The following is a 15,342-nucleotide window of genomic DNA, read 5'->3' as shown; positions in this document are numbered from 1 at the left end:
TGGAAATAGTGAGTCAACATTATACTTTCTTAAGTTTCATTATGGACTCAAGTCCGTAAAGTTATAATATAATCTGTTACTTGATTTGTCTACCTCTGGTTTAGGATATCAAAATGTTGCATGGTTTCTGTTTTGTCTAATACCATAGATGCCGCTGATTTATATGGGCAGGGGCTAGGGCACCCTTCCACGCTAACTGGTAATGATGTTGATTCTTTTATGAAGGCAGGCAGGTGGCTCTCTGCCTTAATTTAGTCACCAAGCTAGAATTTTAGACCATAGCAGTATTTGAATTCACTGTATCCTGAATGTTATAGCTTGACTCCTCAGAGATCTTTTCTCATTCCTATCCTCCAGCTCCTGGAAAACTCTAAGGCTCAGTAAATGTAGGTTAAATGGAATTGAACAGTCACTGGAATGTATTCTGTTTCTAGTCAAACCAGCAACCAAACCACCTGCCTTTGGAATTTGCTTATTTATAGATTTGTGTGTTTCTTTTCAGTTCCTGGAGAGAGTCTTTCCGTATTTTTTGGATGAATGTCATTCTTTAGCACTTCTCCAATGGTTCTGTGTTGTAGCTCATGGTAACTGGAGTCCTTGGAGTGGCTGGGGAATGTGCAGCCGGACGTGTAATGGGGGGCAGATGCGGCGGTACCGCACATGTGATAACCCTCGTCCCTCCAATGGAGGAAGAGCTTGTGGGGGCCCAGACTCCCAGATCCAGAGATGCAACACTGACATATGTCCTGGTGAGCTTCCCGACTCCTGGCCGTAGAACAAGTAAAGCATTTCATTAGTGCTCATTGTAGTAGCCCATCATTTCAGATCTTAAAATGGAAGTTGTATAGGCAGAGTTACCCTAAGTGTAGGTTTTAAAACCTATTTGTTAATATCAACCATTCCATTCTTGTTCACAGTGGATGGAAGTTGGGGAAGCTGGCATAGTTGGAGCTGGTGTTCTGCCTCTTGTGGAGGAGGTGAAAAGACTCGAAAACGGCAGTGTAACAATCCGATACCATCCAAAAGTGGTCGCCCCTGCCTAGGAGATGCTACTCAGGTATCCAGATGCAATATACAAGCATGCCCAGGTAAGCAACTAAGTTAGACTTTGGCAGGACCACATTTACAGACTTTCCACATATTAAAGAAAGGTGTCACTCTGAGCCCTCAAATTACAAAACAGTGCCAACTCTGGGAGGAAGAAATAGGAAAAGTGCACTTTTTTCCCCCTCGTTGGTGCAGCTCTACACCAAAGCTCATGCTGGATTTTAGTCTCTGATTGCCCTCTTCCAGGCTCCCTTGTAAAAGGAAATAGTCTGCACAGCCGTATAGTAGTCCTGGGCTTGAGGGGTAAAAGGGCGTGGAAGAGTGGGAAAGCCAGGCTGAGATTCCAGGCGGAAAAATGAGGGTGGGGTAGAAACTGAATATCTAATAGAAATACACAACTGGAGGCTGTTCTTTCACAGGTGGAAATATGGAGAACATGAGTGTAGACAGTAAAATAGGGCAAATTCAGCTCAAGGAAAAAGATTAGGGGGAGTTCAACTACCATATTTCAATCAGTCATGCAACATGGCTAGATATTGTAAGTGATGCAAAAATTCAGAAGGAACAAAGTCAGAATTCTAGAACTCATGGACCTTAAAAGGAGTTTATTGGAGTCCCAAGAAATGGTGGATAATACTAAGGGTACTTATCTCAAAGGACAGGCTTCCTAAGTGCTATAAGAAGACCAAAAAGAATATTTTCACATTGTTGAAATATTGAGATACCGTTGGACTTTCCAAAGGTTTCAAGTTGTCTTAGAATTAAAATATCCCTGAAAATCCAGAAGGCCCATTTGGCAGAGTGAGAGAAAGGAGTTACATGAAAAGATTTATAAGTTGTAGGCATGCTGAAAGGGCAAATATCTATCAGTCAGATGTTCACCATATCTTCTTAACATGTCGCTGATTACCAAGGATGTTGAGGCTCTAACATGTAGGCATGGTGATAGGTCTCATTTCAGCTGAGACATTTTGTAGCTCAACCTCTCATGGTATCAGGGCCCCGGTGACAGAAGGAAGTCCAAATAGGCAGACAATTTGGATTACAGGGTCTGGCAGAGAGTTTGAAGGATCCCAACTAGGTAGACAGAACTAGGAGATGTCTGTCGAGCACTGAGATTCAAGTTCCTCTGTGAGACTAGAGAATCAAGGTCGAAATGGGAGGCCATGCTCCTTAGTGATGATCCAGAGAACTAAGTAAATTAGTGATCCTTCTACCCTTCTCTTGCCCTGCTTAGGACTAAGGATAAAAACAAATGTAGCCGACCAGGTCCTGACTGGCCCTCCTGTGTACTTTCCTGCATCATCTTGCTGCATGGTTCCCATCACTCACTAAGCTCGCTACTCTTGGCTTCTCAGATGTGACAAGCCACCAGCTCCCAAAAGGGTGACATATGCTGTTTCCTCTACACGGAAAGCCCTTTTCCTGCCTTCCTTGACTTAGCTAAGACCTTCACTTTCTTCAGATCTTCAATCTATTTTTACCTCCTTCTCAGACTTCCCTGAGTAGTAGATATCCTATTCATTAAGATATACATTTCATTTTTACATTTATTTGTGGAATTCTAATTAATGTTTATCTCCCCTATTCAGACATAAGTGCTATGAAGGCAGGCTTCATGTCTTTTTTATTTTCTTTCTTACCATTGTATCCTCAGTACTTGATGAACAAATGAATATAATCCAGAACATGAAGGGTGAATCAATGCGAAAAAAATGTTTCCTCTCACTAGTAAAATAATGCAAATTAAAATGGTGAAACACTTTACTTATTGACTTTTCTCAGACTGAATACAATTGTATTTCTCCCCAGTGTATAATACATGATAACAATATCTGAACCACCTAGTGATTGTTTTAAAATATATTCAATTAAAAGGCATTAAATAATGAATATTTTTAAATTTAACTGTTAGCCTCTTCCCAGTACGTTTCCCTCTCTTGTCAAAGCATGTACTCCTTAACCACCAGTTCTGTGTTAGTAACCAGTAATTTTGTTGAACAATGGAAAGAAGGCATAAAATTACTGTAGAGTTACTTTTAAAAGATTGTATGATTGTTTTTCAACATAATTGTCTTGGTATGGGTTTTGCAACAATGTTAAAAGTACAATATTCTTCTCAAATTTTTCTCAAGTTAAACATTTTCCAATATATTTGTAGTATGAAGAGCTTGGTAAGCCCTTGATCTGAAACTCAAGACTGAACAATAACCCTTAGATACTTCACATTTATGTTGACAGTGACCTGTCACAGGACTTTGGAGCTGTTTTGTTGGCGATCCCTCCTTTCCCCTCCATGTTCCCTTGAAGGAGGCGATAGATGAAAGAATATGTGTTTTGATGACAAGCAGATCTGTGTTCATATCCTCACTCTACTGCCTCTTAGCTGGGTAATCGTGGGAAGAGTCACTTGATTTCTCTGAACTTTATTTCCCTAGTCTGCAAACTGTGGCTATTTCAAACTACCTTATAGGATGTTTGCTGGAATTTAAAGAGTTAATGCGTATTAAGTGCTTACTGTAGCACGCATGACATGCTCAATAAACTCTCATTATTATCATCATTTCATCACCATCACCAAACACATACTTTATTTTGGCTTTGGGACCGGGTGCCGAATGAATTCTTTGGATTGTGAAATAATACTATGATGTGCGTAGATTGGAAGGATCCTAGATTTATATGGGTTGATGAGTGTTACATGAGAGTAGAATGTTTTGAAAGCTTATTTATTTCACTCTTAAATTCAGATGTCATATGATCTTTTAAATGTTTGAGAGAAGACTTGGAGCATCTTTGAATACTGGCTTTCTTTTCTCCCATGTAATGTTGATGAAATTGTTTCCTTATCCAAGAATGTTTTTTCTTCCCGCAATAGGTGGGCCCCAGCGAGCCAGAGGAAGTGTTATTGGAAGTATTAATGATGTCGAATTTGGAATTGCTTTCCTTAACGCCACGGTAACAGATAGCCCAAACTCTGATACCAGAATAATACATGCCAGAATTACCAATGTACCTCGCAGTCTCGGTAAGTCTCTTTGCTTACAAAAGTTGTTAATAAGCCTCTTTTTAAAAACATATATTTTTCTTTTTCATCTATTATTAAAATTTCTAGAGGATGCGACTACTACATGATCAGTGTAATAGTCCTTAGTTTTTTACCAGTGGTAAACACTTAAAGACACATGAGATACTGATATTTATTTTGTTGTTATTCAAGTTTATTTAGGATTCATCCTTTTGAATAACATGCTGTGAATAATAATAATGGACTGTAAATATTTTGCTCTGATATCTTATTTATCCCTTTTTCTCTAGGTCCAGCAATGAGAAAGATAATTTCCATTCTAAATCCCATTTATTGGACAACAGCAAAGGAAATAGGAGAAGCAGTCAATGGCTTTACCCTCACCAACGCGGTCTTCAAGAGAGAAACCCAAGTGGAATTTGCAACTGGTTAGTACCAGCTGAACTTATTATTCTATTGCTATTTAAAAATATGATTACTTTAAATGTTGATGGTTAAGAAAAATACATTATATGTTCCCACAGAGAATAATTTCTAAGTTTTGTTGCCATCTTAGCATAAATGATATAAAAGCAAGTTTATATTTTCCTATAAACGTTTACTGATGTGGCTCTATAAGAGGCCATGTGTTTTCAAATAGTTTAGTGATTTTTATAGTCTAAAAACTTATTTTTCCTCATCTTTCCTGTATCTGTTCTCTTTAAATCCTTAGAGAGGGTTTTGAAGGACAAACAGAGCAGGAAGATGAGCCGTTGCTAATATTAATTAAAGGCTTTTGTCTATGAACCTGAGAGTCAATTAGGATATCTTATAGGGATTCTTTAATCAAAAAAATGGAAATAAAAACAAGCAAATCTAAACACTTTTCGCTTTATCCTTAGTCTTAATGAATACGTATTCATGGCCCTTTCCAAGGGTCTACAGCTTTTTTTTTTTTTTGAAAGTGGTTTCTTTCTTTTTATTTATTTATTTATTTATTTATTCATTTATGGCTGTGTTGGGTCTTCGTTTCTGTGCGAGGACTTTCTCTAGTTGTGGCAAGTGGGGGCCACTCTTCATTGCGGTGCGCGGGCCTCTCACTATCACGGCCTCTCTTGTTATGGAGCACAGGCTCCAGACGCGCAGGCTCAGTAATTGTGGCTCACAGGTTTAGTTGCTCCGCGGCATGTGGGATCTTCCCAGACCAGGGCTCGAACCCGTGTCCCCTGCACTGGCAGGCAGATTCTCAACCACTGCGCCACCAGGGAAGCCCTACAGCTTTTAATAGACCTCCATTTCTAGCATCTTTGAAGGTGGTCAGCTCAGCAGCAGTGATCTTTAAGAAAGAAGGGCTGAGGGAGGGCATAGCTTTAACCAGCCCAGAAGACATGTGGGTCTCTGTATGGCAATCCACTTACGAAGATGTGCCTTTGCTACTTCTTATTTTTCTTTAAGCATTTTTGAAATATTTATTTATTTGGCTGCCCCAGGTCTTAGTTGTGGCACATGGGATATCCCGCACGCGGCAATGAAGATCCCCTTTGCAACTTCTTAAAGCATCCAAAAGAACAAAGCCCTGGGGCCAGACTTCTGGCTATTGCCAGTCTGCCTGGTCAAGCTTTCTGTCCCTTTTCACAGGCAAGCGATCCATTTTTGTAGAGCTGCCTTTCTCTTGCTTGTGAGTTAAAAGTGTGGAATCCTTCACCTAATCATAGGCTACATTCTTGCCACATAAAAAGAGATTTTAGAATCAACTTAATTCAATCAACCTAAGTCTTTAATTTGGGGACTAAGTGCTAATTTAATTCTCTTATGATCTGTGTTTAATCAAGTTTGAAGTACAGTAACATAGCTGAACTGGTATATAAAGTACATCTGCTCTGTGCTTACACAAACCATACATATATATATATATATATATATATATATATATATATATATATATATATATATATATATATATATATATATTGCTATTGAAATGAACGAATTCTAATTCCTAGGAGAAATCTTGCGGATGACTCACGTTGCCCGGGGCTTGGATCCCGATGGAGCTTTGCTGGTAGATATCGTTGTGAGTGGCTATGTCCTGCAGCTGCAGTCACCTGCTGAAGTCACTGTGAAGGTAAAATGCTAGGATAACTTGCCTTCGCTGTTTATTGGAGTAACAATAAGAGTAGGAGTTAAAGATCATAACAAGAGTGCAGAAAACTTGTGTAGTTTCCCTTGTTCACTTTGGGGAGTAAATGTCTAAACCACTGAAGTTAGGAATGGCTATCTGGTCTTTGTTTAAAAATCTTTAGGGACAAGTCTTTATAAGCTCTTAGTAGTTTTATTACCCTGCTTATCAGGACCAAGATCACAGCTTTGTTGATTTAAGCCATTTGTTTAACTTTCTGTAGACAAAGAGGATAGTAATTGTTGCATTAAAGTTTTTGTAGACCATCTGTAGAAGTATTCCAGAAATTAAAGAATGGTAACAATCACCCTTTCACATTTTTTCTTTTTTTTTGACCTACAACTGAGTCCCTTATTAAACTATAACTTATGACACTAAAATTATGAAACTAAGGTATTTACAATTAAAAGGTTCAAATTTTAGTTCCTGAACACTACTGTACCATTACGATTTTATTTAGAATTATATATTTTTATCCCCTAAGCCTTTTTTTTTTTTTTAAATCTCATTCTACATCTCACAGTACCCTCAAGAAAAAAAATAGGATGAGCCGTGCTAATCTTCACATCTATACTGTCCTTCTTAGGATTACACAGAGGACTACATTCAAACAGGTCCTGGGCAGCTGTATGCCTACTCAACCCGGCTGTTCTCCGTTGATGGCATCAGCGTCCCATACACATGGAACCACACTGTTTTCTATGATGAGGCACAGGGAAGAATGCCTTTCTTGGTAGAAACACTTCATGCATCCTCTGTGGAATCTGACTACGACCACTTAGAAGAGACATTGGGTTTTAAAATCCATGCTTCAATTTCCAAAGGTAATTCGGTTAAAGGAAAGTACAGGTCTTTAAGCTATGCAGTCCTTTCTAAATGGGTAAAAGAATCGCGTTGACGCCATTCAAAATAAGGATATTAAGGTATAGACTGAACACGATAACATGTTTTTCATGTGTGTTGCCCATGTTTTGTAGGTAAAGTCCTGTGGTAAGGCCAATCCCATTGGCATTCTAGTACATTTAGTTGACTAATAGGCATCTTCATATGGCATAGTGGAGTTGGTACCATTCTAGCCTATGTACACAGAGAGGTTTAAAAATATATCCTCTGTCAACGATTTTTCTTTGGGTAGTAAAGTCCATTTATTCTTGTTCTGAATCTTATATTTGACAAGAATTTTTTTAATTCCTGAAGCATGATGTAAAGGTGTATCTGAACCTAAACTAGCCAAAAATGTTTCCACATTTTAAAAGCAGCTTTTAAAAACCGGGAGGCAGTAATTTCAGCTGTCATTTATTGTTCTTGGAAATTATAACTTTTGAACTGCTTTCCCTTGATCTCAGCAGTCTCCCTATGCTGTGTGGTGCTTTGATGTGTCTATACGCTGAGATTTCCTTTTCAGTTGTAAGAGGCAACACGACAATTAGCATTCCACATCCAGCGGGGTTTTGATGCTAGGAGATACTTGCATGTGGTTATGTTATAGGCACTAACTGTTTGAATGACTTTAGCTTTGAACTTTAGGCTCCCATGAGACACTTCAAATGATTCAGAGTGGCCTGGTGAATGTATGTGTTTTGCTTTGTGCCAGCTTTCCTAAAATAGATGCAAGTAGATTTTAACCATCATTTTGCTTATCAATCATGCTCAGCACATACACTTAAAATTCATTTTCACTGTTTACTCTTGCTTTCATCAGTTGTGCATGTGACTGTTTTCTTCTTCAGCATCTATCAGAACTGCTTCATCAAATTTGAGGTCATAGTAATGTAGGAGTATATTCACATTTTTTTGAGCTAATCACAGATTCACGAAGCCTCATAGCCAGTAGAGCCCATAGCCCTACACCTTCTCCATCCAAATGTTGTCACCACCACCTCATTTTACTATTGTCATGCATGTTAAGGTAACTTGGACAAAAGAAAAGAGCCACTGGAATGAAGAATTATGTTTTCTTTTCCCCAATAATACTTACTTTTCAAATTTAACCTCTGTTTCTACTTTTTCCAGTACGCCATATAATTTTTAAAAAGATATCTTAGCACAAGACTTTAGGTAAAAATGAATTTATATCATCTGGGACCAGAGACATTAAAGTGATTTTTGAAAAGTCATGTACACTTTCTACCCAGTCGTGTAAGTCCTCTAAACCTGAAACTGCTTGAAGATCTTTATGGTTTAAGGGTGTTGGGGGACTTGGGTCCCACAATAGAAGGAAACACTATAGGACATTTAAAACCCCTTACTATCCTTGGATGCTATGATTCTATGAATTACATCTGATGTAGATGCCCACTGGTTGTTGGTATTCTTCCTGTGAGTTGCAAGAGTTTTGTACCTGCAATTTCTTTGACCACCAGGGAGCAAGCTTGCATTCTTAGTTGCTTGACCAGCATGTTCTTTCTCTTTGTTGGGTCTAGACTAGACCTATGGTTACAATGCAATTAGAATTGCAGAGAGCTTGATGAAAGTTCAGATTTCTAGGTACAAAGATTTTAGTTTAGCTAGTCTAAGGTAGGGCCTTGGAGTCTGTATTTTTAACACAGCCCCTAAATGATTCTATTGTAACCGGTCTTTACTCTGGCATTCGGAAACTACTAGTCAAGACAACTCACAAATATAGAAATTTTTAATAATTATATGAAATTTTATATCTTTAAAAATTTAAATGATTTCTATTGTAAACTGGTCTTTACTCTGGCATTTGGAAACTACTAGTCAAGACAATTCACAAATATAGAAAATTTTTAAATTTATATCTTTAAAATTAAATGATTTTCAAAATATAGTTATAAAACATATTTATATTTTTTACAAATTAAGCAGAAGAAGATATCAGAAACAATAAAGGAAAAGAAATTTAACTACAAATAAAATTTTTAAAGCTTCCTCATGGGAGAAAAACAAAATATATAGTTTTTCTTTGTGTATATTTAAACTTAACTTGCATTACATATTATGGACAACTATGATTACCCTTAATATATATAAGAACCTTAAAAAATCAATAAGAAAAAAGGCAAATACCCCAATAGAAAAAATACGTAGTCTGTGAACAGGAAATTCACAAAGGAAGAAATAATAATGACAAAATGAAGGTGAAAAAACTGTACCTCCTTAATAAGCAAAGAAATGTAAATTAAAACAATGAGGTTCCGTTTTCCAGTTATCATTGTCAGAGATTAAAATATAGGATAACCACTCAGTATTGGAGAGGTATAGGAAACAAATACCCTCCTACACTGCCAGCAGAGAGTGTAGATTTATTTGACATTTCTGGAAAACAGTATGTATCAGTAGCCTCTCAAATGTTCACATCTTTTTAGTTATCTCATTCTAGGAGTCTGCCCTAAGAAAATCACAGAAATGGCCAAGAATAAATGTCCTGAAAGAGGTAAATATGTAAATGATGGCACAGATGTATGATAAACTCTTAAACTAAATATTCCTTCAAAAATACTCTAATGATTGCTTATTTATTCATTTAAAAATATTTATTGAGTACCTACTGTATACCACATACTGCTCTAGGTATTGACAATATAGCTATAAACAAGTGACAAAGGAGAATGTACATGACATAACAATCATTGAAAAATAGTACACAATATGATCCAAACCTGGGTTGCCCACATCACAGTGATTGTAAGGAAACCTTTATACTGGTTAAAAAACACAGATTCCCAGGCTTCTTCCTTGGCAATTCTGACTGGGGTAGGACCAAAGGGATCTATATTTTTAATAAGCTCTCCAAGAGATTTTACGGTCAGTAAAGTTTGGCAACTATTAGTCTGTAAAGGATCCTAACTTAATTTTTTGAAGTATATACTGTTAGAAGTGACTGCAGGGAAAAGCACCAAAATCTTGGCAGTAGTTTGTTCCAAGTGACAAGGTTACAGGGAATTTTATACTTTTTAAAGTTTCTACAATTACACATTACTGTAACACAAACAAATATTTTATATTGTCTCCCTACTGTGTCAAAAAGTAAATCATAATATAATTCAAAATAACATGATTTAATTATAACAGAAAGAATAAATAAAAGGAAAATCGTTGATAACAAAATATTATGTATTTCAATATGAAAATCTTTAGACATTACTACACTGGAAAGTTTAAGAGAGAAGTATTTTACATGGCTGAACCAATATTTAGAGCCCCAGTGTGATTTTTTTAAAAAACATTGAGTAATTCTTGGTAATGTTCTGAATAAAACAATGTACAATCAACCATCCATTTATATGACAGTTGCATTTCTGGGAAGTTCATTGTATATTTTTAATCACACAAAAAAACCGTTTAATATGTGGAAGATGGGTTCTAGCCTTAGATAATTACAAACAGCTTCCACGACAGTCTTTCAGGGCAAGGGACACATCTTCATCTTGCATCGTTATCCCACACATTGCAATATTTAAAACCTTCCCCAGGGTCTTCCCCACTCCCTAAATTTAAATAGGCTTCCCTATTAAATCATGTCATCACCATGACAACCAAAGTCTCTCCCAAAAACCTTCCCAGATGCCACCCCATGGAAGATATCTCCCCATTTAGAACCAGAAATCTAAAGCTTCTATCAGATAATAATTTATGTTTATGTTACACATTTTTCCACAGCTATGTCCCCAACACAGTGCTGTACACAACATACTGGCTGCATTAAGGAATGTTTATTTGTATAGTAAATAAAAATGAAGCATGAATTATAATCACCACCTGAATTGTATTCTTGAGTTCAGTGGTTGAAAGTCACACAGACTTGCATCTAAATCCTTGCTGCAGATTATATTAGCACTTTGACTTTAAGCAGTTTACATGTCCTCAGTCTCAGATTCTTCATCTGAAAATTGGTTATGATGGGAGTAGGGCAGTTCTGAGGTTTAAATGAAATACAGCACATGAAGCTCACAGTACTGTAGGACACTCAACAATCATTTAGCAACATGCTCTGGACGTTTCTATCCCATCCATGCTGTCCCCATTCCCTTGAAGGTGCAGGAAGGCTTGGATGCTCTCAGGGTCATTTTTACACTCAGGGTGGAAATGGATCATGAACCTCTCTGCTTTCGCTTCATGGTTTAAAGCAATTTGATTGCCTAGAAATAGCAAGTAGGGCTCTAGCTTTCTAGTCAAGGAAATGTTTTCATTGGAGCGTGTTTCTTCCACCCTCCAAATATATAAATGTACAGAAGAGTTTTGAACAGTTTCATGTTCTCAGCAGGGCTTAAATAATATTGTAATTGAGACTCTCCAAAGTAGAATGAATCTGAAAAATTAATGAATGCCCAGACTCCCCCTATGAAGAGCACCTAAAACAATAATAAAAATAAACAATTTCATGCATTTAGAATCTAAGGAAAATCTAAGATAATTTCTAAGAGGTTGAATATGAACTGAACATAAAATTTCCCTTGAGAGAAATCTACTATACCTATTATATCAATGATTGTCTTTTAAGGTGTGTGTGTGTGTGTGTGTGTGTGTGTGTGTGATTACTTTGTTAACTTGAAAAATGTTTCATTTAAGTTTTTGCATCTCAAAAATGTTTGAAAAATATTTGCTAAACTGCTTACACCAGTCAAAACAGTTTACTTTCCAAGGAGATTCCCTAACCTATTTATTCTTGTTAATTTTTTTTTTTCTGACATCTAACTTAAATCTATTCTATTGCTATAATGATATGCCTGTTTCTTCTTGCTTTGACTACCAGGAAGGAAAACACTTGGTTACACCTAGGAGGACTTAGACCCAGATTCTTCACAGTACAAATGGAGGAGATCTACAAAAGGAGAGGGTTTCTTCACTAGAGTTTGTTTTTCACTGGCATAAGTTATTTTAAGTGGCTTCAAAATAGCAATCCTACTTCTAGAACAAACAGAATAAGTAAATGGCTGGAAGAATAGGACTTTGCCTGTGGTTATGCCTGACATTCATATTGATTTGGATCCTTTTTCATTATCAAAGAGTAATTAATTTTCTTTTGATTAATGTAAACAACTTAAACAGAAAATCTGCTTCCAGTGGCTGCTTGCCAACAATCTCTGTATTATGATTCATTTAGTTCTTGGTTGAGAAACAGTAAAATTTTTCCATTCTGCTTGTTTTCACCTATTGCATTTACTGTGTCATGTGTTCCATCCTTGGCATATGTTCCCAGAGAAGATGGTCCTGGGGAGAAACAAGATCCTAATGTTCTAACAAGCCAGTTAATTTTGCTTTTCTCTCTATGGTAGGAGATCGCAGTAATCAGTGCCCCTCTGGGTTTGCCTTAGATTCAGTTGGACCCTTTTGTGCTGGTAAGGACGGGAATAAATTATTCATTTTTATTTTTATTAAGCTGTTAATGCTACCATTTAATGGACATTTACTGTCATTTTGCTAGATATTTAAGAATCACAACAGTCCTATAAATGTCCCATCTTACAGGTGAAGAAATTGAGATGTGAAGAAGTTGACTGCCTAAGATCACTCAGCTATCTAGTGGCAGAGCTAGATTTGAATTTAAGATAGATACAAAGCCCGTGCTCTTCCAATTAGTCCACAATCAAGTGTGTCAAGGTTCATGATCAAGTAAAGGGGTAGAGGGAACACAGGGACAAAACACTGGACTTCGTCTGGCCACCTGATTGCCATGAATGTGGAACAGCAGTAATTCAACTCTAAGTCACCTAACCTTAGAATTGCTTAATCGTAGGATAGGGCTGGATTGTGGGTGGAGGACTAATGACTAAACCAGCCTTGTGCCATCCAAGTACCAGTGCAAGAGGGTCACAGATAAGTAAATAGCTAAGTAAATGACTTGAGGAGCTCAAGTTAGCATACATAGTGCCTTGCTTTTCTTTTCTTTTTTTAAATAAATTTATTTATTTATTTATTTTATTTTTGGCTGCGTTGGGTCTTTGTTGCTGCACGTGGGCTTTCTCTAGTTGCAGCGAGTGGGGGCTACTGTTCATTGCGGTGCACGGGCTTCTCATTGCGGTGGCTTCTCTTGTTGCGGAGCACGGGCTCTAGGCTCAGTAGTTGTGGCGCACGGGCTTAGTTGCTCCACAGCATGTGGGATCTTCCTGGACCAGGGCTCAAACCCCTGTCCCCTGCATTGGCAGGCAGATTCTTAACAACTGAGCCACCAGGGAAGCCCCACAGTGCCTTTCTTTTTGCCGGTAGGCAATGTAATGTAGTAGAGTGGTAAAAAGGTAGTCTTTAGAAACTACAATGCCCAGGTTCAGATCCCAGCTCTGCGAATAATGACCTATGTGACCTTGAGCAATTTACTTAACCTCTTTGTTCCTCAGTTTTATCATGCAAATGAGGATAGGAATAAAAATACTTATCTCCTAGGAATGTTGAGGAATGAGTTAACGTAGGTAAAAAGCATTTAGATCACAATAAATTGTCATTATATCTTAGCTGTCATCATTGTTGTTTTAGAATTAATCTAACCATTTATTCACTCTCAGAGATAATTTGAGGACCCCAAATTAATTTTTATTTCATGTTTCCATCCTGTGGCACTTAGAGCATTTCCTGTTACATTTGATTCATTCATTGGCCTCTATAAGCAACTCTTTTCACCAACTTTAATAACTCCTTGAAAGTAGGCCTTCTTCATATTAATTGGGTCTTTTTGTTTCTTCTTTCAGATGAAGATGAATGTGCAGCAGGGAATCCCTGCTCCCATATCTGTCACAATGCCATGGGAACTTATTATTGCTCCTGCCCAAAAGGCCTCACTATAGCTGTGGATGGAAGAACTTGTCAAGGTAGTCACAAAGCTAAGTCTAATCAACACATTTAAGCAGTGGACATGGCAATCTCTCTCCTAGGAAAAGCGTGGTAGACCAGTGCTCTTCTTTCCTACTCTTTCTGCCCCCACCTTCATTGAGTTGAAAAAGTAAGGAAGAGGGAATACTGCTCACACACTGCCTTCATATGGTGTGCTCTGTGGGCAGGAATGCCTGTAGTGACTCACTCAATCCCCACAACACAATGAGAAGAGGCAGGCAGGACTATTACCATACTCCTTTTACAGGGATAAAAGTAGGAAGGAAGAGGTTATAAAGAAATTTAGTAAATTGCACAATCGTGGTAGCACTTTGGGAACGTTAAAGAAAAGTGCACTTTTCTATCAGATTCTATGCTTCAAAGTTAGAACTTGTATAAGAGCCTAGTTGTATAATAAATTAAAAATGATGAAAAAAAAAAAAAATGATGAAAAGAAGAAAGGATTTATCCCTCTATGCCCAAGGAGACCCCCTTCTAAATGCAAAAGAGAGAGAGAGCAGGGGCATAGGAGGGCATAGGGGTAACTTTTATGGAATGTCCAGTATGGATTGGGCACCTCATAAACATTATTTAATTTTCAAAGCAATGCTGAGAGGTGGATATTATTATCCTCATTTTACACATGAAAAAACTGAGATGTCAGAAAGGAGAAGTACGTTTTTTCAGCCACCTAATTTATAAATGGTCTGTTGGATGGCTTGGTCTGTGAAGACACCACACTGTCCTGCTATGAGCTTGTCAGCTACTCAACCCACCTGAAATGACACACCCCCAAAATTCACCATTTTTGCTCTTGTATATTTCAAGTGTCATTCATTGCTTTTCTTATCCCCGTTTCACAACAGGTTCTTTGGTTGGTTTTCTTCAGTTCCCCCTAGTTGAATGACTCACTTTGTTGCAGATATTGATGAGTGTGCTTTGAGTGGACACACTTGCCATGCTGGTCAGGATTGTGACAATACCATTGGATCCTATCACTGTGTGGTCCGCTGTGGAATTGGCTTTCGAAGAACCAGTGATGGCCTGAGTTGTCAAGGTATACAAATGGAGGCCCTTGCTTTATCTTCATTGTATTACAAATTAAAACCCCTGCCTTTTGAATCACTTAGAGTAAACTCTCTTTAATAGATTGAGCTTCTTAGTAAAATGTTTAAATGTAATATGCCATGGCTATTTTAAGTATTTGTAACAAAGTGGTTTTGAATAAAACTTGCCTGTAATATTTGAGACAAGAGATCATACAGCATGATCTTAATAGAATCTATTTAATAAAACTCCATTTCATAAGACTATGAATATTTATTGCAGGACTTTTTAAATA

At 37.4% G+C, this 15,342-nt stretch overlaps 1 protein-coding gene across 8 annotated transcripts in view; it reads left to right on the top strand.

Annotated features, from left to right (window-relative positions):
* HMCN1 (hemicentin 1) overlaps window positions 1-15,342 on the top strand; it is a 507,647-nt gene that overhangs the window by 447,510 nt on the left and 44,795 nt on the right. For 5 of the 8 annotated variants that reach the window (XM_082472453.1, XM_082472451.1, XM_082472454.1 and 2 more), the window contains 9 exons: window positions 579-749; window positions 918-1,088; window positions 3,926-4,075; window positions 4,366-4,503; window positions 6,058-6,179; window positions 6,820-7,057; window positions 12,473-12,535; window positions 13,880-13,999; window positions 14,923-15,057. In XM_082472453.1, the coding sequence (XP_082328579.1) occupies window positions 579-749; window positions 918-1,088; window positions 3,926-4,075; window positions 4,366-4,503; window positions 6,058-6,179; window positions 6,820-7,057; window positions 12,473-12,535; window positions 13,880-13,999; window positions 14,923-15,057 (1,308 nt within the window). Of the gene's footprint in view, window positions 1-578; window positions 750-917; window positions 1,089-3,925; window positions 4,076-4,365; window positions 4,504-6,057; window positions 6,180-6,819; window positions 7,058-9,562; window positions 12,563-13,879; window positions 14,000-14,922; window positions 15,058-15,342 lie in introns of those variants that run through there. The other 3 variants (XR_014266656.1, XM_082472452.1, XM_082472456.1) reach the window with 3 other exon arrangements.

Source organism: Balaenoptera physalus (genome assembly GCF_965194825.1).
Source record: "Balaenoptera physalus genome assembly, chromosome: 1".
Taxonomy (NCBI): Eukaryota; Metazoa; Chordata; class Mammalia; order Artiodactyla; family Balaenopteridae; genus Balaenoptera; species Balaenoptera physalus.
This window is presented reverse-complemented; position numbering and strand designations above follow the sequence as displayed.